Source organism: Salvia splendens, chromosome 12 (genome assembly GCF_004379255.2).
Source record: "Salvia splendens isolate huo1 chromosome 12, SspV2, whole genome shotgun sequence".
Lineage (NCBI taxonomy): Eukaryota > Viridiplantae > Streptophyta > Magnoliopsida > Lamiales > Lamiaceae > Salvia > Salvia splendens.
The window spans coordinates 29,871,981-29,894,471 of record NC_056043.1 but is presented as its reverse complement, the minus strand read 5'-3'; the positions used below and the strand labels follow the sequence as shown (position 1 = coordinate 29,894,471).

Here is a 22,491-nt window from a genome sequence, read left to right as displayed (position 1 = left end):
TCATCACATTTAGAATAGCACAATCCATACTTAGCAGTATGCTTAAGATATCTCAAGAGCCACTTTAAAGCTTCCCAATGAACAAGACCAGGATTAGCCATGTATCTACTCAAGCAAGATACAACATAGGAAATATCGGGTCTGGTACTTACCATCCGATACATTACTGATCCAATTGCATTTGCATAGGGAATTTTCTTCATGGCATCAATATCATGTTTAGTTGTAGGACACAGATCTTTACTCAACATAAAATGAGCAGCTAAAGGCACAGAGACAGGTTTAGCATCAAACATGTTAAATTTTTTCAGAATTTTGTACACATAAGGTTCCTGATGCAAAACAAGCATACATTCTTTTCTATTCCTGAAAATATTTATTCCTAATATTTTCTGAGCATCACTTAGGTCCTTCATATCAAAATTCTCACTTAAAGCAGTTTGCACAGCACTTATGGTTTTCAAACAGGGACAGAATCAAGATTCTTCACATACAGGCATGCATCAAAAGTACTTATCACAAAGCCCAGCTTATGCATACAATTATTAAAATTGATATTCCACTGTCTAGGAGACTGTTTCAAACCATACAAAGCTTTTTTCAATAAGCACTCATGATTGGGAAACTTAGGATCAACAAAGCCTTCAGGCTGTTTCATGTAAATTGGTTTATCCAAGTCACCATGCAAGAAGACAGTTTTAACATCCATTTGTTTCAATTCCCAGTCAAAGTGAGCACATAAGGTAAGCATTAACCGTACAGTAGTAAATTTAACAATAGGAACAAATATTTCAGTATAATCTACCCCCTCTTGTTGAGTAAAACCTTTTGCCACAAGTCTGGCCTTGTACCTAAGACCCTCCACCTCACTTTTCAACTTATAGAGCCACCTGCAATCAACCACAGATGCACCAGGAGGCAAAGGTACAAGGATCCAGGTAAGATTAATTTTAAGAGAATGCATCACCTCCAACATAGCTTTATGCCATTCATTCCAGAATTTAGATTTAACAGCCTGCTTATAAGACTTAGGTTCATCCCCATCAGATTCATACACATTAAAAGCCAAATTAATCAGAGCAACCAACTCCACATAACCATCATATCTAGAAGGTTTCTGAACATTAAGCCTTCTAGGTCTATCCCTAGATAGCACATAGTCATTTAAGTTGGGAGCATCAATAGCATTTTGAATTCCAGTGGGGCTATTTAACACATTCTGGGCAGGCACAGGAGGATTAGTTCTCATAGGACTATCATGCATATCACAAGCATTATCAATATTATCAGGTAAAGGCACATTGTTGACATCGTTATCTTGTAGATTTCCCTCATTGGGTATCTCATCAGGAGTATAGACTGGATTAGAATTTCAAAAAGGCTGTTCCACCTCACTTGGAGCATCCACTGAATGCTCCACATCAGTGGACTGTTTTGTGGACTCCATCTCAATAAGAGGATCACTGTCCACAATGTCTGGAGTAGGGTTATTAGTCACTTTTAAGCAAGGAAATTCATGTTCATTAAAGACCACATCCCTGCTAATAATGACCCTAAACCCAGGCTAATCTCTCAACCAAACTCTATACCCTTTGACACCCTCAGGATATCTCAGAAAAACACCCTTTCTAGATCTAGGTTCAAGTTTATCAGTTTTAGTATGCACAAAAGCAGAACAACCAAACACCCTTAGATGAGAAAGGTTCATGGATTTTCCAGTAAAAACATGTTCAGGGCACTGCCCTAACAAAGGCACAAAGGGAGATCTATTAACCAAGTAAGTAGTAGTCAACAAAGCTTCACCCCAAAATTTTTTAGATAAACCAGATTTTGCTAGCACGCATCTTACTTTATCAAGTAAAGTCCTATTCATTCTTTCAGCAACCCCATTTTTCCGTGGGGTATAATGTACAATTTTATGTCTTTTAATTCCAAAACCAGCACACATATCATCCATCTGTTTATTACATAATTCCAAGCCATTATCAGTTCTTATAGCCTTAATTTTCTTTCTAGACTAAGTTTCAATCAATGTTTACCAATCGACAAGTTTTGCAAACACCTCATGCTTATGTTTCATGAGAAATCACCAAACTTTTCTTGAAAAATCATCAATAATTGAGAGAAAATAAACAGAGCCAGAATGAGAAGACACAGAAGCAGGGGCCCAACACATCCATATGCAACTATTCAAGAACATTTTTACTTATATATGCAGGTACAGGAGTAGGAAAGGTAACCCTATGTTGTTTACCCAGCACACAAGTGTCACAGAAAGGCAAACTACCATGAACATCAGCTTCAGATAAGATAACATGTTTTTTCAGAATATTCAGGCCTTTTTCACTCATGTGACCAAGCCTATTATGCCACAACATAGTTTTATCAGATTTAACAACATTGACACATACTTTTTCACATGTAAGAGGCACAACAATACAGACATACAAACCACATTTTCTTTTGGCTTTAAACAGACACATAGAACCCTTGCAGATTTTCATGCAACTTTCCCCCCATTTACCCCCAATGCCATAATTCTCAAGAGCAGTACAAGACATCATATTATAGCATAGATCAGGAACATATCTCACATCCTTCAGGTTCAACACATAGCCATTATCAAACTTTAAACACACAATGCCAATTCCAAGAATTTCACACTTCTTGTCATCAACCATTGACACATAAGTATTAGTAACATGCTTAATATCATTGAACACTTCCTTGAAGGGACTAACATGATATGTACATCCAGAATCACTCAGCCAATCATTTGAAGTAAAGGGGCACATAGGAGAAGCATTTATGTACATCAAATCATGCACCATATAAACAGATTCATTATCAGCATCATACTTAGCCACATTCACACTATTTTCAAACTCAGTGATATTATTAGGAGGTTTATTCATTGTAGGCTTAGTACAATCTCTTCTATGGTGCCCAACTTCTCCACAATTAAAACACTTTCTAAAAGATTTAGAGTCTTTGCTATTGGACGTAGATCTGTACTTTATCTTGAAATTAGAGTTGGTATTAAATCCACCATTTGATTCATTCTCCCCTCTTGACTTAGGTCTTCCCATGACATTTAAAGCTTTATTAAAAGCATTTTTATCAGCAACCATTTCCCTTAATTCAACTTCTTTAGATTTTAAGGAGCTAATTATCAAGTCCAGAGGGGCAGAGTCCCTGCCATACTTAATGGCAGCTTTCACATCACTATAAGAATCAGATATGACATTCATTAGAGCAATACTAGTGTATTCATCAATTGTTTTATCACCAGATCTTTTAATATCTTGCACAAGCTTCTAAAATCTATCCACATTATCATCAATATCCTTGGACAGGTCAAGCTTAAATTTGAACAATTTTTCAAGAAAATACATCCTTGAAGACATAGAAGTTTCAATAAACAAAGTATCAAGGTGTTTCCACATTTCAGAAGCAGATTCAATATGATCAATTTTCCTAATCACAGAATCAGACAAATTGAGAATAATAGTAGCTCTAGCCAACTCATTCATTTCATCCAGTTTTTCTTGAGGAGTGTCATTAGGCAAAGAACCATCAACAGACTTAAACAATTTTTGTTGAATAAGAATGCATTTCAATTTCTGTTTCCAAATAACAAAATCATTTTTGCCATTAAAAGGAACCAAACCAACATGTTGAGACATTTTTTAGATTACTTTTGCAAGAACACAGGAAGCAAGATAGAAACACACAACCTTGCAAACATTCAAGCACAGAGACATACACAACAAGACCAAGCACACTTTCACACAATTTTCACAACAAATCTGACCTCAAATCTCTGACTGTCACGAGCAACACTGGCTAAGGCTATCCCAGTTCGCAATCACTAACTTCTGGAGGGCGCAGGGGGTCACTTAGGCAGCACAATATGCTTGGTGGTCAAGTAATGAGAGATCACAAATCACAGAGTACCAAGAACCAACAGAAGCAGTAAGCACAGTGAAAACAAGAAAAGGCCTAAGTCTTTGCCAAAGACTGTCTACCAGCAATCAATATCCCAAGCCTATAGTGGCACAAAACAGAGAAAGAAAGCAGGAGTTACAACCAATTTACCAGAGCGAACCCCCACTCGAAGGAGGGTTCCACTTGCCCACCTCCTTAATGCGACTCGGCGTGCCGGACTAGTCCCCCGTGGCTCTGATGCCACTGTAGGGATCAGACAAGTCCGGGTTCACTAATTACAGAGACCTCTTTGTTCTTATACAAGAGAGCTCAGCCAAACTCTCAACCACACGACTAATTTACACAAGGAAACTAGTTATTACACAACTAGCTATTACACCAGAAACAAACAATCCTTGACCGGATGCCACTGGACCACCAAGGAACCTGCACACTTAACACACACGTTAGCAATATCACAAAGATCCTCTCGGACCAAAAGATTAAAGCAAACAAGTGAGCAGAAACCACAAGAAACACAAAGGAATCGAATAGATCGTAGCTATGGCTCTGCCACCCGCTAATAGTACGAATCTGTTCTCCAGAAACCAGATCCAAGGGAACAACGTTGAATCCACCAGTGATTCACCTCACACAACAGATATCAACCCCAAACCACTCCACTATGCCAGATCTGAAACCTCTCCAAGCACAAACTCACAGAAAACCCTCTCACAGAAAACCCCAGTTTCACCAACACCCCAACAACCGAAGTGGTTACCTTCTCCAACACTCATACAAGATCAATCACTCAAATAACCGTGAAAGATCACAATGAAACAACCGGAGACTCAACTGTGAAGAAAAGAGAAGAGAGAATTCAACAGTCGAGAGAAAGAGTAGAGAGAATAGAGAGAGTCACGAATATCAAGCGGCAGGAGTGGAGAGGCTGGGGTGTATATCACCTGGGCATTGGGCTAGGGCAACCATCTGGGCCTCAATTAACACAAGCCCAAATAATAGTCCACAACCCCACAGCCCAAATATCCAACCGGTTGACAAGACCGACACCTTATTTTATCCCTCTCTATATGTATATTATAGAGAAAATCACATTTATAGACACTTTTGTGAATGGGTTCAATACTTGTTATGTGTTTCAAATTTCAATGCAAAGTTATTTTTAAAGAAATAAAAAAATACATGCACGCACTAACCAACTAAGTGATTTTTCATTTTCTAAAAAAAAGAGTTTTATGTTTACAAGTCTATGATTCTTAGTAGTATAAATATGGATATTCCGATTCAATTCATACACTATATATATCAACATATTTATATAAATATCTACAAGGATAACTATATTACTACAGAAATAGTATATATTGTGACAAAATAAGATATAACTTGATATACTTAATAAAATTGATGTACTTAATGTCCACTAATTTTGATTTAGATCGACTTGTATTGTCTTGTCGGGTTTGATATTTTTATGTAATTCTCCGACAGTTAGTTATGATGTCTATTTTATTTCACATTTTCAACTAAAAAACTGCACTTAATATTGATAATCTATCGTACTACAAAATATGCGTACTGCCTTTGTTATATTTATTATGAGATATCAATCTTAAAAATTAAATATTATTCATTTTTTAAAGTTCGTGGATAATACACAATTCACTTAACATTTATAATTTTTAAGATTAATATCTCTGTATATACATTGTTTTGACTAGGATGGTGTTCGATTTAGATTAATTAGAAGCTTCATATAACAAGACACAATTTATAAGTTGTTTAGAAAACTATAAGCTCTTTACAAAGTGATTGACGAAATAAGACCCAATAGCATATACAGTGGCGGACGCAGAAATAAATTTTGGCAGGGGCTTCACTAAAAATTTTCATACTCCGTCCGTCCCCTAAAAATAGAAATTCTTTTGTTTTTCTGTCAGTCTCCTAAATATAGAAACTTTCCATTTTAGGAAATTTTTTTCTCTCATTAAGGATCCATTTTCCACTAACACATTTTATTTCTATTCATTTCTTATTTTACCAATTTTGCATTAAAATTCGAGCAGGTGAACAATGGGATATTTATTCATGGATGGATATAATTTTATATTAACAAAAAGAAAATTAAAATTGTTGTGTTTGTTTTGCTAAAGCAATAAGTATCTAATTTTACATTAAAAATACATAATTATCTCGTAAATTTTAAAATTTGAATATAAATATATGAACTTTTGATTTTTATAACTTTTCTCCTAGATCTAAAATCAAAACATAGGTGGCAAATTAAAGCTTATGTGGCAATCAAAACTACACAAATATGTTTATATTAATTAAAAATATGAATTTGAATTTGTGAACTATGACAACAGAAAAGGAAAAAACTGACCTGGCCTAACCCATTAAAGTGGTAAAGAAGACAAGTTGTAATTCTCGTTTGAAATTTGTGGGAGAAAAATTCAATATTTTTTTGTTCTACCATTTGGAATAAATTTAAATGGAGTGTGGCTGTATAAGGGAAAAACTTTTTTAGTTTTCGGTAAATTACGTTGTTCAATAGAAAAATGTTTCTTGCAAATTTAGGAATCAATTTTTAAAGTTTTATTATTATAAGTAAGATCATTAAAATGTAGTTACACTTGCAAGATCGTGCCACCGTTTAACTAGGGAATAGGGATTCACTTTTTCAATATTATTATCATATTGTATTCATTTAAGTTTAACCGCTTTTATTTATTTCTATCTTCTTCTTCCCATTATATGCGGTTGCCATGGTTCCAAGACGTTTTCTCGGTGATTTTATTTTTTCAGCCCCTCCTTCCCATTAAATCTTCTTCCCATTAAACCCCAAAGATATTAGCTTGGGAAGGGCTTAAGATAATTTCTAAGAAAGTTGAAATTTTTTATAGTATAAATTTATTATAAAAAAAAGTTTGGGAGGGGCTTAAGCCCCTCACCCCCTCCACTTGTGTCCGCCACTGAGCATATAATCGCCTAAAAAAATTCCTCAACCTCAACTTTTCTTTCAATAATCTCATAAAAATTAATCAATTTACAAAAATAATTGTACTATGCTTCATTATTTTCATCATGTAACCTTTCGATTCCACCCTTTTTTATATTCTTCTCAAGATATGAATTTTCTTTGCGTAACTTGCAAATTTCTCTATAACTTTTAAAATTAATCATTCAAACACTTTGACAAACTATATCTCATCTTGGAACTTAGTCAAACACCCTATAACCAATCACTACTAGTATTATTAAATTTGAGTTTATCTTCGTGCAAAACCATCTCTTATGTCATTAATTGATTTTAGAATATAACCTAATTAAGATTTCGATCCCACCAACGGTGAAATTAACTTGACCGGCTGAATCATGAATTGATAATATCACATATTCGAATATGGGTTTCTCAGTGTTGATCTGACCGGCTGAATCATGAATCGATAATTTTGCATATTCGAATATGGGCCCGGGTTTTTAGAACATCACAACTAAGCGTGTTTAGGCAATTTGGGCATAACAACCGGCATGGAAACTATTGTGGCAGTGAATTTTCAGTTATGCGGCAACAAAATCCCAGTCATAACCAAGATTCCCGGTGAGCAAACAGGTTGTAACCGGTTGTCCTCCCCTTCCACGTGTCGCTCCGCTACTGGTCTCTTAATCCATAATCATTCTTATTTATACGATCCCAATCTCTCTCTTAACGGCATCGCCATGTGCCTGTCACCGTTAACAGAGTCAGGACCACATGCTACGGTAACCGCTTCCTTTCATCTCAGCCGTCCGATCAAATCGCACCTTTTCCTGTTTCTTCTCTCTCCTCGCCTCTGATTTTTATAGCACCGGATGTGGTACGCTCAAAAGAAATTGAGCTTTATGCCTTTGCAGCTGTGTGTTGATCACACATATATATACACACACATACATAAAATAATTTACATACACATTCTCGGATTATAGCAGAATGAATGCGTAGAGGTGGAGAGAGATGGGGGAATTCAGCGTGAGAATAAAGTGTAGAGCGATGGAGGAAGATATGCGGTTGAATTTCAACAAAAAGAGGAAGGCTTACTCTAAGCTTGAGAATGAGAGCTGCGGCGAGGTGGAATTGGCGGAGGATTCACCGTCGCCGGCGGCGTCGAGGACTTCCAGCTGCTCTAAGCGTGAGGACTCAAACGACGTCGTGAAGATGAGTCCGAGTTCGCCAGATCTGGAGGTGAGAATTTCAAATTCGAATGCGGAGTTGGATTCAGTGCTACGGTTTCGCAGCTGAAATTACGTCCTTTCTCGAAGAATTTCTCTGAATTTGTTCCTTCTTTTCTCTTTTCTCTAGAATGCTGATTCGCACTCCGAGGGTTTCGTAACAGAAAATTCCGCCTCCACCGGTCGCGTTTTCAGGTGAATTTAATGGAAAATAATTGTAGTCATTATGCTTTTGTTCTTTTTCTGTTTTCAGTTTTCCGAAACGTCGTGATGAAATCATTAAATTCATTTTATTGACAAAATTACTCTCTCAATTGTCACAATTGTTCGATTTCAGTAGAGAGGCGACTCCAACCAGCGAGCTTTGCGGAGACTCGGAGCATGTTTCGTTGCAGCTATCGCCGCCGCCTACGTCAAGGAAAAAATCAACGAATCTCCGCCGTAAAACACCAAATTCCGCGGCGGACAGCATGCCATCGGCGGCGGAGCTGGAGGCTTTCTTCGCGGCGGCGGAAAAGTACGAGCAGAAACGATTCTCTGAAAAGTGCGTAAAACCTTTTAAAATCTCGCAAATGCATACAAAATTCCAAGAGTGTGTTTACGATAAGCGCTGAAAATGCAGACCCTGCTCATTTTAGCGTGGGCCAATTGATTATTCCCGCAACGGAAAAGGAAAGGGGAAATGAATTTGATTGAATTGGGTTTGTATTATTTTCAGGTACAACTATGATATTGTAAAGGACGTGCCATTGGAGGGCAAGTATCACTGGGTTCGTTTACTGCCTTAAATGAAACCACAACCAAAATAAGAAAGAAGGCATCTTATGATTTCCTCTTCTCTATTTTTGTGGGGTTAGATTGAATTAATTTGAGAGGGAATTCGACATTTTCTAACACCGAAATCATTCTGGCTGGATATGTATAGCAATTTCCCAAAATCATGTAAAGAAGCTAGAGTTCTCTTAATGAAAAATCGAGTACGATAATAGCCTTTCCATTTTTCTATTTTTCCGAAGTGGCGAAATTTGGGATGATTTCTTTTGTCAGAGTTTGATGATACTGATGTGGAGGGTAGGACGGTATTAATTAATTTGGTTTTGTTGTCTTGCATTTGAATTGAAAAGGGAGTTTCTGTTTTGTGTATATTTTGGATGCATTCTTGATTGCTGTCACTGTGTGTGAACTCTCTTGTACCCATCATTTGGCAGAATTGCAATTGAAAATAATTAGTTAGATGTAAAAGTAAAAAAGGGAAATTGGCTGCCAAGAAACATGTGTGTGTCTTGAGAGTGGAGCTGAGCTCTATACATTTGGTGTGTGCATGTGTATATACGAAACTAAACGTGTGAGTGGGTTCAGTGTGTGTAAAGTGGGCCATCTGAATTGCTTTTGAAGTTTGATTGAAAGGTTTGTCCTTTAGCATATGGAGAGTGGGAAAATGATGAAAGGAAAAAAAAGAAACTGGCTGAAAAAGAATTTGTATTTTTCGAGATAGATCTGGTCCCCAAACGGCTGTTAAATTTACACTAATAAAATACATCTATTGCTCTACCTCTATAAGACTATAACTATAACCACTAGTTTGGATAAGACATTGTGTAGGTGGTAATGAGTTTGTTAAAATGATTCATGAAGAATTATTGATATGTTACTTTTCCAAACCTTGTATTGGTAAGGAAATGCAAAATGGGAACTATTTTAAAAAAAAATTTAAAATGTGAATATAATACTAGAGCATATGTTTTTCTTATGGGACTGATTAGCAGAGAAAATGAGTCAGATAACAGTGGTTGTGATGATTGTTGAAGGGACAGATACACATGAAATCCTCAAAAAACAGAGTTGTGGGGCTCCTCTCTGTGTCATTTAACAAATAGTTGCACATGTTTAAAATATGTGCTCCCCCACCTGTGCGTGCGAGATCAAAATTATAGTAATACTACTATGTAACAAAGCTGAAATTTTGTACTATTTAAATTAATTTTCCTATGATGTTGGTATATAATATAATGTGAAACCAAAAGACGACATAGATTTGAGCAGAGATACAAATGAGTGGAAACTATGAGGAGTATTTGCTAAATTGGGCACGGTGCATTGATAAAATATTTATTTTTTATTATTAAAAAAAATTATTTGATATACTCATATTTCTCATTTTGTTCCCTTAAAATAGAAACTTTTAAAGCAACACGAGTTTGAATGCAAATTTAATTAAGTAAGAGCGATCTAGAAAGAAAAGTGTGTTAGTGGAAAATGATTATCACCTCATTAGAGAGAAAGAAATTTCTATTTTTATGGGACGAACCAAAAAGGAAAGAGTTATCATTTTTAGGGGACGGGGAGAGTATTGTATATAAGAGTATATTGACATAAAAACACATTTTATTTGGGTACAATTGTGCGGACACTGCACTGAATATATGAGAGATGTTCGGTTTACAAGATTATATCTTTATGATTGAATATTGCATTGTGTTTAGTTCATAAGGTTGAATTTCAAAACTTAATCCTAAACGGATCATCTTATGATAATTAGTCATAGCCACTCTCTCCAACTAAAATAATTCTACAACTTAATCTTAGGTAGATAATCATATGATAATAAGTCATGACAATCGAACGACACCATAACATTCTTAATTCACTGCATTCTTTACTAATTTAACCGTATTAAAAAGATACTAGTATGAAATTTTAGTCATTCTTGTATCGAACTAAAAAATTGTATCCATTCATTGATAAGATGCATCTACCACAGATGTTCACGATCCATGAGATGAAAATAGTTCTCACATTAACAACCGTAGTTGGTAGCGTGGAGCTGTGGTGATCTTGAGGCCACGGGTTCAAACCCTTCCACCCGTTGGGAGACTTTCGGCTTTAATCCTCAAATCCGGTCGTGCAGGATTAGTCGTATTCTGCTAAAGGCGGATCCGGTACATATGTGGTTAAATTAATACATTTTAGTACTCTTGTGGTTAAATTAATAAAATATGGTTTTAACTATCGAACTCGTTGTGTCATCTATATTCTGATTTCGCATTGTCAATTTTTGTGACACGTTAGTTTGACTTTTTCCGTAATTTGGATTCATGGGATATTTCTACACGGAATTTGTATTTGTAGAAAATTTTAAGATATAATTTAATTTATTTTAGACATCAGTTTTATAAATTATGAAAAAATCTCAATTTGATTATAAATTTATAATCGATGGATTTACGACCATTAATCCTTAGTAAAATGAGACACAAAAAATGAAACATATACTACTACTATTGAAATGTTCATTGTCATGCGCAAGAAGCCTTGTCAGATTTTCAAACGATATAAGTACATGATATGCTGTTTTGTTTCAAAACAATATAGCTTTGAAATTAACATTGTACTTTTAGTAAAAGTTGCCTTTTTCGTACATTACATTATTACTCATGTATTTCGGCATGAAATTTATAATAGTGTTGTTATGCTTTTATTTTGGATGAGAGTATAGTTTTGATTCTATTTGTTTATAGTAATCCACATAGTACAAGAGAGAAAATAGGAAACAATTCACATGTGTCGGAATGTGTACATACAGATGTAATTAATTTTTACCTTTATTCCGATAATGATAACACTACATCTTTAAGTTTTAAAAAATAAATAGAAATGGAATTTTGCTTATAATTAATTTTATGGACAATAAAAAAACATAGATTTATTAATCAATCAATTAATTATATCATGCTACAACAAAATGGTCTTTTTATACCAGAAAATTGGTGGGAAAAAACAAACCATATTCTCTAAATTATTTATCACACTAATGGGCTCATTACCTTAGTTTGAGGGCATCCGCACTAGCCCTCAACATTAATTTTTAAATATTAAGAATTTAGGATTCATTTTAATGCTCGAGATTATTCGATTGAAACTTCATATTTAATTTTTAATACTATTATCTGTTAAGTCTATTTGCACAAATTATTACACCATTCACTCTGCATTATCTCGATTCCCTTTCATTCTCTATTTGTCATTGGTGATGTGTAGTCAAACGCCAACAATATAAAATATTGATCAAGCTTCTGATAAAAATTTATTTTTTAATATTATTTGTTAATTCTATTTGCACAAAATTATCACACCATTCACTCTCCATTATCTCGATTCCCATTCATTCTCTATTTTCATTGTTGATGTGGAGTCAAACGCCAACAATATAAAAATATTGATCAAGCTTCTGGAGAAAAATTTAGAAAAATAGATTATAGTAGTATTTTTTAATAGAAATAAATTTTATGGCTGCAATGTAAGTGTTCTAACTTCTAAGTGAAATGAGATTTGCCAACATGAGTCGCATGAAAACTTAAAAATGAAATTGTGGCTAAGAATAAAGCTATACCCTCGTACCTCCAATTAATGTATTGGTTTGAACCAAATTATACTTATATAAGATCTGGGTTGTGTTAGTGTGCTAACTAATGTACAGTAATAACTAATAACTTTCAATTCTGTGTATTAAAATTATCAACATAAAGACATAATTATATCAATATAACATGTAAATTTAAATATCAACACAAAGACATAAGTTTATCAACACAAGAAGATTGATAAATTTATGTCTGTTGATATTTTTAACGTACAAAATTGATATTAGTTATTAGTTATTACTGTAACTTAGTTAGTATTTGATTACACGCATCTAATTGGGATTTGTATTCCAATCAGATGCAAATTGGGATTTGTATTCCAATCAGATGCAAAAAAGAGAAAGGGTAGCATTGATAAGTAGACAACAGAAGTAGATATGCACGTGCCGTGTAGGAGTGGTCGGCAACTGACTTGCACGTGCTTTGGATCTGATGCATAGTAATTTAATTTAAATTAAATAATAATAGTAACTCTTTTTAGAGGTGAAGAAGAAAGAATGTTGAGAAAGAAGGTTGGTTGTGTTTCTTGATTTCAACAACACACACTCTAATTTCTACGCATTGGATCACTGATTATGATGATTCAAAATCACACTTTCTTCTAATTTCAGATTATTGATTTCTGCGCCATCCACCACCAAAAATTATTAAGGGACCAGATTAATTAGCATGACCTAGTAGTATTTTTTTACTACCCTTTTTTGTTAATTAATTGATAAAAAATGGTGGTTGGGTAATTGAACCACAATTGCTTTTGCCTTTTTTCTAAGAGTGATGCTAAATGGCCATAATGTGGCCGGCCATAAAGAGTTAATTTAGTCCATTTACATGTATAAAAAAATTAGAATTACCGATATAAACTTATATGTGTGTGAATGGACTTGTGAGTTGATACTTATCTTTGAATTCCATTACGTAAAACACATTAATATCACGAATTACTGTATACGATGAGCAACAATCAAGAAATGACAGTAGTAATAAGTTGAATAAAAACTACGAAAGTGCAACACTAACATGTTGAGCAACATATAATGAAGATGATATAAAAGTAAAATCAAGTAGTATTAAACCAAAAATTTGAAAAAAAAATCAATTTTTTTTGTTATTTAATTAATTTATGGCTGGCCATAATGTGGCCGCATAGATTTATTCTTTTTCTAATCTATGATCTGCTTCGTTTTTTTATATATCGATACCATTGACATTTTCACCCTTTTGAAATTGTATTACTGTAATAAGCATGACAGCATGATGCAATTTGCTTTTCCTGCTGAGACATTTTAAAAATAGTGGTTTTTCGATTGTTTATTTTAATAAACTTGACGGTTATTTTGGAGATGATTTGGAATTATTATATTGAATGCAATACTCAAATAAGTATATCATTGAGAAGTTAATGTGAACAAAATTTATTTAAATATATGATGAATATACTGAAAGTTAGACCTCAAAACTAAAATCAACCATGTCATTATTAATGAGATTATGTATCTATACATATATAAAATGCAAGTTTTGACCTTAATTTAAATATTTACGAATTTTGGGTATGAACTTTAAATATTTATAAATTTAAGGTACTAAGATTTTAAATATTTATGAATACAATGCGGTGTAGAATGAGAATGGACGCCTACTAGGAGAAAAATAAAAATAAAGGCAAATGTTAATGAGAATTTATTTGATGTAATCATTGATTTCATGTCGTTAAATTTAAAAGTTTCTCGGGAGTGTTATATTGCTAACTCAATATTTAATTGTTAACTACAACTAAGTAATAGCTATTAGATATTTAAATTAAGGGCTTAGATCATCAACTCTGAAATGTCAATACGATCAATAAAAACATCAATAAGGGTATTAAGGTCAATTTACAATAAATTAGTTGTAACTAACTTTTGAAAAATATCCCATAACTTTTAAACGCATATAACTTTCTCGATTTAAATTATTTTTTCGCACAACATATATCAAATTAAGGATAATTTCATAATGATTCTAACGAGATCTCACTTGCATATGTTCCGATGTCAAAATGTGAAAAACAAAATCCAAAATTTTCAATTTTTTCGTATAGTAACAAATGTCAACATAATATATAAAATATGTCAACATAATACATGTAGAATGTCAATATAAGCAATGTGTTAATATTCTCGAAGCATTGTGTTGATATTTTCGAAACACTATATTGACATTTTCATCCAAAACCCTAATTTGGTAGTTTTTTTTATCCTTTTCGATTTAATTAATAAAAATAAAATTTACACGTGGCAAATTGTAGACCACAAGTTTTTAAAATCCTATGATCTTAAATTAGTTGTAGTTAGCAATTAAATAATGAGTTAGCAATTAATCACTTCAGTTTCCACTAATGAAATGAGAGTTAATTTGACAGCCATTTTATTCCACTAATTAAATGAGTGTTAATTGAGCGTTAGTTTAGGCAGCCATTTTTTTACTAATTGGTCAACCATTTTATGTATTTTTATTAATTTAGACTAATTAAATTTGGTATTCAATTTTGGAAAGATTCCAAAGCCAATTAACGTTTAATTTGAAACGCTCTTAACTAATTAATGAAAATCGTTGCACCATTTAACATCGTTACTAATAGAGAATTAATGTATCCAATTTAAATCCGTAGATATACTCTACAAATACCAATGAAAAAATCCAACCAAACAAGCAAGACACGAACATCACCAAGTTTTGTTTTGAAATTGGTGAGTATTTTCTAGAATTTAAGAAACTTCCTACGGTCATGATATAGTAGTATGGAGTATTTGTATTCATCTATTTAACTTATTCTTTTTTGTATGTTTTGCTAATATTGTAATCTTACGTACCAGAAGAAAAATGAGGTTATGGAATTCATCTTCCTCAATGATCTACAATCTAAAATAACTTCATCAGTTATCAAAGTTCAGTGTATGTGTTTTTGAAAAGACCAAACCTGGATGACAAATCAAATGTTGTCAGCTTGGAATGTGTTTCCCATGATTTTATGGTATGTGTTTTAGCATTTTTATCTTATTATTTTTTTATCTATTTATCTAACATCATTAATTATTAATTTTTTTTATCATGGAGAGCCTTAAGATTCAAAAAAACATTTCCCAAAATCATTACAAAATTGGTTTCGTGATCAAATTATGGAAGGAGCTAATTCTTTCTATTTGCTATTTGGACGGTTGAGATTTGTTATTGGGTTTTTGTTGAGCATTAGGATTCAAGGAACATTTCCCAAAATCATTACAAATTAGTTTCGTGATCAAATTATGGAAGGAGCAATTCTTTCTATTTGTTGTTTGGACAGTTGAGATTTGTTGTTGGGGTTTTGCTAGGGTGGGTTATTTTTTTTTCTTTCTATTATTGCTTTTTTTCTTTTTATTTTATTTTAAAATAGTGGGAATTGGAGCGAAAATTATAGTAAAAGATTTTTTTTATCTGAAATTTTATAATTGACTTTTTTACCTTTTGATATCTATTCAGGCAAACTATCAAAAGAGGACTAAAAATATACAAATAGCAAACATTTGGTATTGGGTGTTAATTAACTTCATCGTATCTACATATAAACAGATAAAATTTGGAATATCTTAGGCTAATATGGTATTCTTAAAATTATCAAAATAGGTAAATTATTGATTCTATCGCTTTGATTTTATCATTAAAATTTGCAACAACTATCTCACTAAACCAACGGTGGATTTGCTAATGTTCGAGGTGATAAGTGATATAGAAAGGTCATAACTAATTAGTGAATTTTATTAAATTTGTTTTGAAATATAAACACTCGAAATATATTATTAAATCATATTTATATATACTAACCAAAAAAATTATATATTTAAAATATAGAATTTTCTTTAATAATAAATTTATTAAATAAATTGAAACATGTAATTTAAGATATTTTAACTTGGAGCCACAGCATATATAGAGGTCGAAAAGTGTTCTAATTAACGTTTGTTTTTATGCAACTATCAGTTTCTAAACTGATATAATAATATTATTTCTCATTTCATAAAAGTATATCCACATTTTTAAAATAGTGCAGTTAGAAAATTAAATTTAGTCGTTTGAATATTTATAAATTTTGGGCAAGATTTTAAATATTTATTAGTTATGAATCTTTTCAATATTTGTAAATAATTTTGTATATAATTGATAATAAACATTTTTAGTTATAAGTAACGGTCATTTGAGTTGACTGAATTTACTAACTCAGATATGTAAATTTTTAAAAAAAGTTATTGATGCTTTCGTCATTCCTTTGAATAATCTTATTGTTATACATATTTTATAAAATTATAGTTATATATGTGTGCTTTTCAATTGTTTGTCTTCATTTTATCTTTTTGCTACGATGTTATTGTCCCCTAATATTTTATTATCTTTATATACTCTAGGTATATAAATCTAATAAAATAATATTGTCACTTATGTAATGGTATTTTCCCCTAAAATTTTTTTAGTCTTATATATGCAATGATATTGTCACTTATTTTATTTTATTTATTCATAGTATTTTTCCCAAGTCGCGCATACCGCGTGGGTTAACACTAGTACTATTTAAAATTTGACTTAGATTGCTAGAAAATATTTCTTTCTCTACTTTTTGATTTTAGATTTTAGAGATAAGTTTATGCAATGTCCATTCATACTCACAGCTTAAAATCTCAATATAATTAGGATGAAAATCGTGGGAAGTTATCAAGAATTGAATGATTGATTGTATTTTTGGTTTAATTTTCAAATATTCCGAATTTCATTTTGAAATCGAAATAGTACAAAATGCGTCCAAAAATATTGAAGAACAAGTCACTGAAATATTTCCACCAAACTTGTTCTGTCTTCATCCATATTTAAACGACAAACAAAAAATATTGGTGAAGGAACAACCGCGATGGCGCCAGCCCAACTGCTTTCTAGTGCTACAACTTATTTTTTTTACTCACATACATAACTGAAAACAAATATAAATATATATACTGAAGAAAATTTAAACTAGTTGTGTGATGATAATCATATTAATACAAGGTTGACTCCAAGAAAACATTAGGACAACTGGTGGTGGATTTTTGACGAGATGTCACATAAATACATATGGATTCATTGTATATACTTCTATCAGAGTTTTATACTCCCTCATACCCCAATAAATATGAACAATTTCTTTTGCAGTCTGTCCTTAAAAAATATAAACTTTTCAATTTTGAAAATATAAATACTATTAATAATATGAACTCACTATCAACTAACATTACTTCTACTATCTTTTCTCTTCTTTTCTTTTATTAATTTTGAATTAAAATTGTTCCAAATTTATACTTTCATGAAGGGCGGAGGGAATATTATATACTATCTTTTCTCTTCTTTTCTTTTATTAATTTTGAATTAAAATTGTTCCAAATTTATACTTTCATGAAGGGCGGAGGGAATATTATATTTCGTTTTGCCGCATTACTAATCTACTTTTATTTAGTTGGGCTTTTATTTTGAAAACCCACTAAGATTAGCCCAATAGCATTTCCTCAGAGTGGATCACATTGGCTGAGGACGTGGCGCAAGATTGCCGATAGAATATCCTAAAATGCGCCAAGGTGCGCATGCGCATCGTCTGAGCTGTCAATACGCAATCCTAGTCGACCATTCACCACCATCAACTCAACCATTTCCCTTCTCCCTCTCTAATTTCCCATTTTTGCTACCAAACCCTCAATATTCAGCAAATTGTTACCAATAAAAATTGACAAATTTGAGGCTTTAACGAGGATGAGCAGCGGCGGTAAATTGTATTGGGTGCGGAATCGCGGAGAAGAATGCAAAGTGAAGGGGATAGTTGTGGTTTTTGCGTGGGTTTCGCTTGGCGATGTTCAATTGAAGGATTTCCTAGCTCTCTACTCTTCTCTCCGATGGAATTGTCTCGTTTCCCGCGCCGATTATCTCAACCCGTAATTTTTTTTCATTAAAAGCATCTATTTGTCTTTTAAAATAAAATTGATGTGTTATGCAGTTTGTTGTGTTTGTTAGATAATTGTGGTTGTGTTTGAAGCGTTGTGCCTTTACCGTTCACGAGCTGAATATTTTATTGGCTGAGTTGCGAATTGTAGCGTTCTGTAATCACTTCAGCTGTGTTTGTGTTGCTGTGCGAAAAGTGATTGCAGCAGGTTGAAGATGTGTATCTCGGATATAACTGTAAATGAAATTGCTAGTTCCTAAGGTGTTTAGTCATTACATTTGAGTATGCAGTAGAATGAATTAGTGGTGATTAGAGAATCTCAAAGAGTAATTTTGTTATAGTGGTTAGCTGGCTATTGTAAAAATGTTATGGCCGACACAACTTCAGAGTTGAGCTGTACCTTCCATGGGTACCAAATTGAAATTTTAGCTCAAATTTTTTGTGTTTTGTCCCCGCGATTGATTAATATTAAAGTAGTTCAGATATGTGGCTGCGGGATGCTTAATATAATTGGTACTTGCTCCGTGCTTGTTCTTTGTGATCTGTGACTGGTATTTTCCATTCATACTGTCTGCTATCTTTCTACAGGTTTATTCCAGATAGAGCTACATCACTGGCGTTTTCTGTCCTTGATGAGCTGGTTAAGGTTTGCGTTACCCTATCATCTTTCTTCACGCAGCTTTAAAGAAAAAAGTAAACAAAAGATGATCCTAAGCAATGCCCTTTTCTTCGAGTTGGGACAAGGGGCATTGTGATTCTTACCCTGGTTTCTCACTCTAACAAAGGCAGAGGTATTACCAATATGCTGCACGGCTTGGGAGTTCCAAAGCAATGCTCTTATTCTTATTTCAGAGCGTGGGATCTGTATTAGTATGATTAGATGAAAAGAATTTGTTGTTTGATTGTAAAGTATGGCTGTGCTTATAGTATAAGTGTCGTTCGGGTCGCTCGGGTCGCTCGGGTCGCCCGGGTCGCCTGGGTCGAGACCATCACCGCCCCAACATGGGTGGGTTGATCGAAATACAGGGTCGCCGTTGGGTCGAGTGGGTCGCCTGGGTCGCCCTAAACATATGCTATCTCTGATTTTCTCAAATCTCTCACATGTTTTCTGACTTTCTGAATTACAATTCTCTATATATATATGCATGCACCACATCAAACTTTTCAAACCTACTTTCTACACTTTAGAATTCGGCCTCTTCACTCCTAAACAAATAAACAATTCACAAATCTTTTGCTGCCACCCTTCATATATTCCTTTGTTTTGATATTTTCAGACAATGGTATCAATTATTTATTATGTTATGACTTATGAATTGTTTTGATATTTTGATCATTTCTATTTTCCACTTTATCTCTATTCACATGAATTGCGTCTACATTTATATTATTTGATATATTATAAACATTAGAGCAATATATTTATTTTATTTAATATTAAAAGGCAAAACAATTAGCCTAGATTTGTGGGTCTCTCGACCCAGTCGACTCGGCGCCCCGCGACCCGAATTTTTACCTCATCGACCCGATGCGCCCCGCGACCCTAACAACACTGGCTTATACAAATCATAATATGTTGTTCCATTTAGTAGTATGTACATTTGGGTTGCACCTTGTTGCTCATTTGATGATTATTCTCTGTTTTTTATACACAGGAACTTAGGCGTGGAATATGTCCTGTTGTTCTTGCATCTTTCTCTGGTGGTTCAAAAGCTTGCTTGTATAAATTACTTCAGGTATTGAGATGGACACTTAAATAGAAAATTAAATCACATGAAGCACTGGTTAGGCACTTAGGCACCAGTATTATGTTATGCTTAGCATTTCTTAAAACTATGTTTTTGAGGAATGCAATGCATTTTCTTGATATAACAAGTTCTGTTCTTTATTGTGCAGATTATAGAAGGATGTTCTGATGTGGAGCTGAGCCTGGTAATTTTGCAACCAAACATCTAATGAATTTATTGTTACCGGTGGATAAGTAAACATTATACTGATGGTTGTCTTTGTTATGTTTAGGAGGATAGTAGAATCCTTGCAAACTGCATCTCAGGCCAGATCTATGATTCTGATCCTATTGAATTCACTAAGGACCTGGGTGCTCGATTTGCTTTGCACCGCTCCATCTCCAGAATGCCTGGATCGTCAAAACTAGTATCATTATTTGCAAAAGGTGTTACTTCAAGTCTGGATGCTTTATTTATAACCAGGTTTGGTTCCCAGCGTGCAGAGTACTGGAAATCCCTGTATTCATCAGTTGTAAGTTTCAACAGTTCTCCCAATTAAGCGATCTTTTAGTTAGTTTCAGTTTTTGTTTTAATGTCTCACAAATGCTTTTGATCCTTTTGTTCTTACCTCTGTTACTCATGTAGGGATTGGGTGCCCCTTTTCTCATTTTATTTTCACAAAATGATGATGTGGCTACATGTTCAACTTTGTCCGACTTTGCTCAGAATCTGCAGGATTTAGGGGCCGATGTGAAAGTTATGAAGTGTGATACGTCTGTTCACATAGGTATTAATGATAAGCTGCTATTCATTTTAGTCGTGTCTATAAAAGTTTGAGATTAATTAAGGTTTATGTCATTGGTTCTAGATATTAATTTGTGGGGTGGTATTTATTCGAGTTATTCTCCTTGTCTGTACAAGATATTCCAGTAAGTTTTCTTGTATCTGGAGAAGACATCCTATGCTCCCCAGTTTTTTTATGTATGTTTAAAGCTGGTTTCTTACTACTAATCTCATCACTATAAACATTGTGGGGGTTATTCTCTTTGTAATTTTGCTATGGGTTCTGTCCTCATTATTGTTTGTCTCGTGTCAGGTCGCTACAAGCCTCAATCGGTACAATATACAGCTGCTGTAACTGAGTTTCTTAAGCAGGCAGTTTCAATTTTCTCTGCAAAGCTTCAGAAACTTGGGGAGAGGTCCCATATGGATGATGGAATTTCCTACTTGATATGTGACCTCCAGAATGCAGCAGTTGACTCAAATCAAAGTTTCAGCAGAGTTGCAGTGGGACCGAATGACCACTTTTTCTTGCCGAGTTCATCAGGTTACCAAAACAGCAGAGAGTTAGGTTCTACGGCGCAGGAACCTAGAGATAGATTACCTCATCGATCAAGTCCCCCTTCTCTGAGTGCTAATAGTGTCCTTGGCCAAGCTCTTTTTGATGCCTGTGTTCCAAAGAATGTAGAAGGCTGGGATATCAAATTCTCTGGCTCCTTAAATGGAGAGCCATTTGCTTCTGTTCGTAGGAGGTCACCACTTCGTAACATGAAGCATAGGTCAAGATTATGAAGGATCCAATCTTGAGGAAAGCTTCTTGTACTTGGGCAGTGCATAACCTGCTGGTTAAATGTGCATACTTGTGATTTTGACACAAACTTTTCAGCTTGTAAAGTGAAGTTATTATAGCTTAAAGCAGCAGCAGAGGTTGAGGAGTCGAGAGAGGTGCTTAAGAGTTGGTTTGTATCGTCGTTGCACCCTCAATGTGTGAGCTTTGCCTAAATGATTTCAGGTCGTGCCGATAAGAGGATGAGGTTTGGTAGGTTGCCTGTATCTTGGAGTATGTAAGTATATATCTCCGTGATCTATTCGCTTGTAGTAATACTTGACTTGATACTTGTATATATGAATGTATAATAACCAACTCTTGTAATATACTTTTAAGAATAAGCAATTGTGCAAATTTTGTAATCGTGTGCGGCTTGATGTTTAACCAGTTATCGAACCATCTATGTAGTTAGCATCACCCATGAAAGTTGAATAAGAAATAGGAACCACACAAAGGCATTTCGTCGAACACCTTGCATATAGGTTAAAGTGGGCTCAAATTGCAAATGTTCAACGTCGACTTTGATTAGGCCTGGTATGGATGATCGGACTATGTTTCTTCAAGCCAACGAAAGATGTCGATTGACCTAGAAATGAAACTTAA

General features: G+C 33.8%; 2 protein-coding genes across 4 annotated transcripts; both read left to right on the top strand.

Annotated features, from left to right (window-relative positions):
* The first annotated feature begins 7,702 nt into the window (after positions 1 to 7,702).
* Positions 7,703 to 9,303, top strand: LOC121756855 (cyclin-dependent kinase inhibitor 7-like). 2 transcript variants are annotated; one of them, XM_042152267.1, is made up of 4 exons: positions 7,703 to 8,173; positions 8,291 to 8,355; positions 8,501 to 8,704; positions 8,879 to 9,303. In XM_042152267.1, the coding sequence occupies exons 1-4, from the start codon at positions 7,946 to 7,948 to the stop codon at positions 8,946 to 8,948; spliced, it is 567 nt and encodes a 188-aa protein (XP_042008201.1). In that variant the 5' UTR covers positions 7,703 to 7,945; the 3' UTR covers positions 8,949 to 9,303. The 2 variants fall into 2 exon arrangements, with proteins under 2 accessions (XP_042008201.1, XP_042008200.1); XM_042152266.1 differs by having other exon boundaries at positions 7,714 to 8,173; positions 8,498 to 8,704.
* An 8,899-nt stretch (positions 9,304 to 18,202) lies between these two features.
* Positions 18,203 to 22,250, top strand: LOC121757128. Of its 2 annotated transcripts, XM_042152623.1 has the most exons (8): positions 18,203 to 18,544; positions 19,141 to 19,198; positions 20,208 to 20,288; positions 20,449 to 20,484; positions 20,572 to 20,811; positions 20,925 to 21,066; positions 21,148 to 21,208; positions 21,376 to 21,569. In XM_042152623.1, exons 1-8 carry the CDS (start codon positions 18,366 to 18,368, stop codon positions 21,419 to 21,421), a joined length of 843 nt encoding a protein of 280 aa, XP_042008557.1. In that variant the 5' UTR covers positions 18,203 to 18,365; the 3' UTR covers positions 21,422 to 21,569. The 2 variants fall into 2 exon arrangements, with proteins under 2 accessions (XP_042008557.1, XP_042008555.1); XM_042152621.1 differs by lacking the exon at positions 21,148 to 21,208 and having other exon boundaries at positions 18,205 to 18,544; positions 21,376 to 22,250.
* The last annotated feature ends 241 nt before the right edge of the window (positions 22,251 to 22,491 follow it).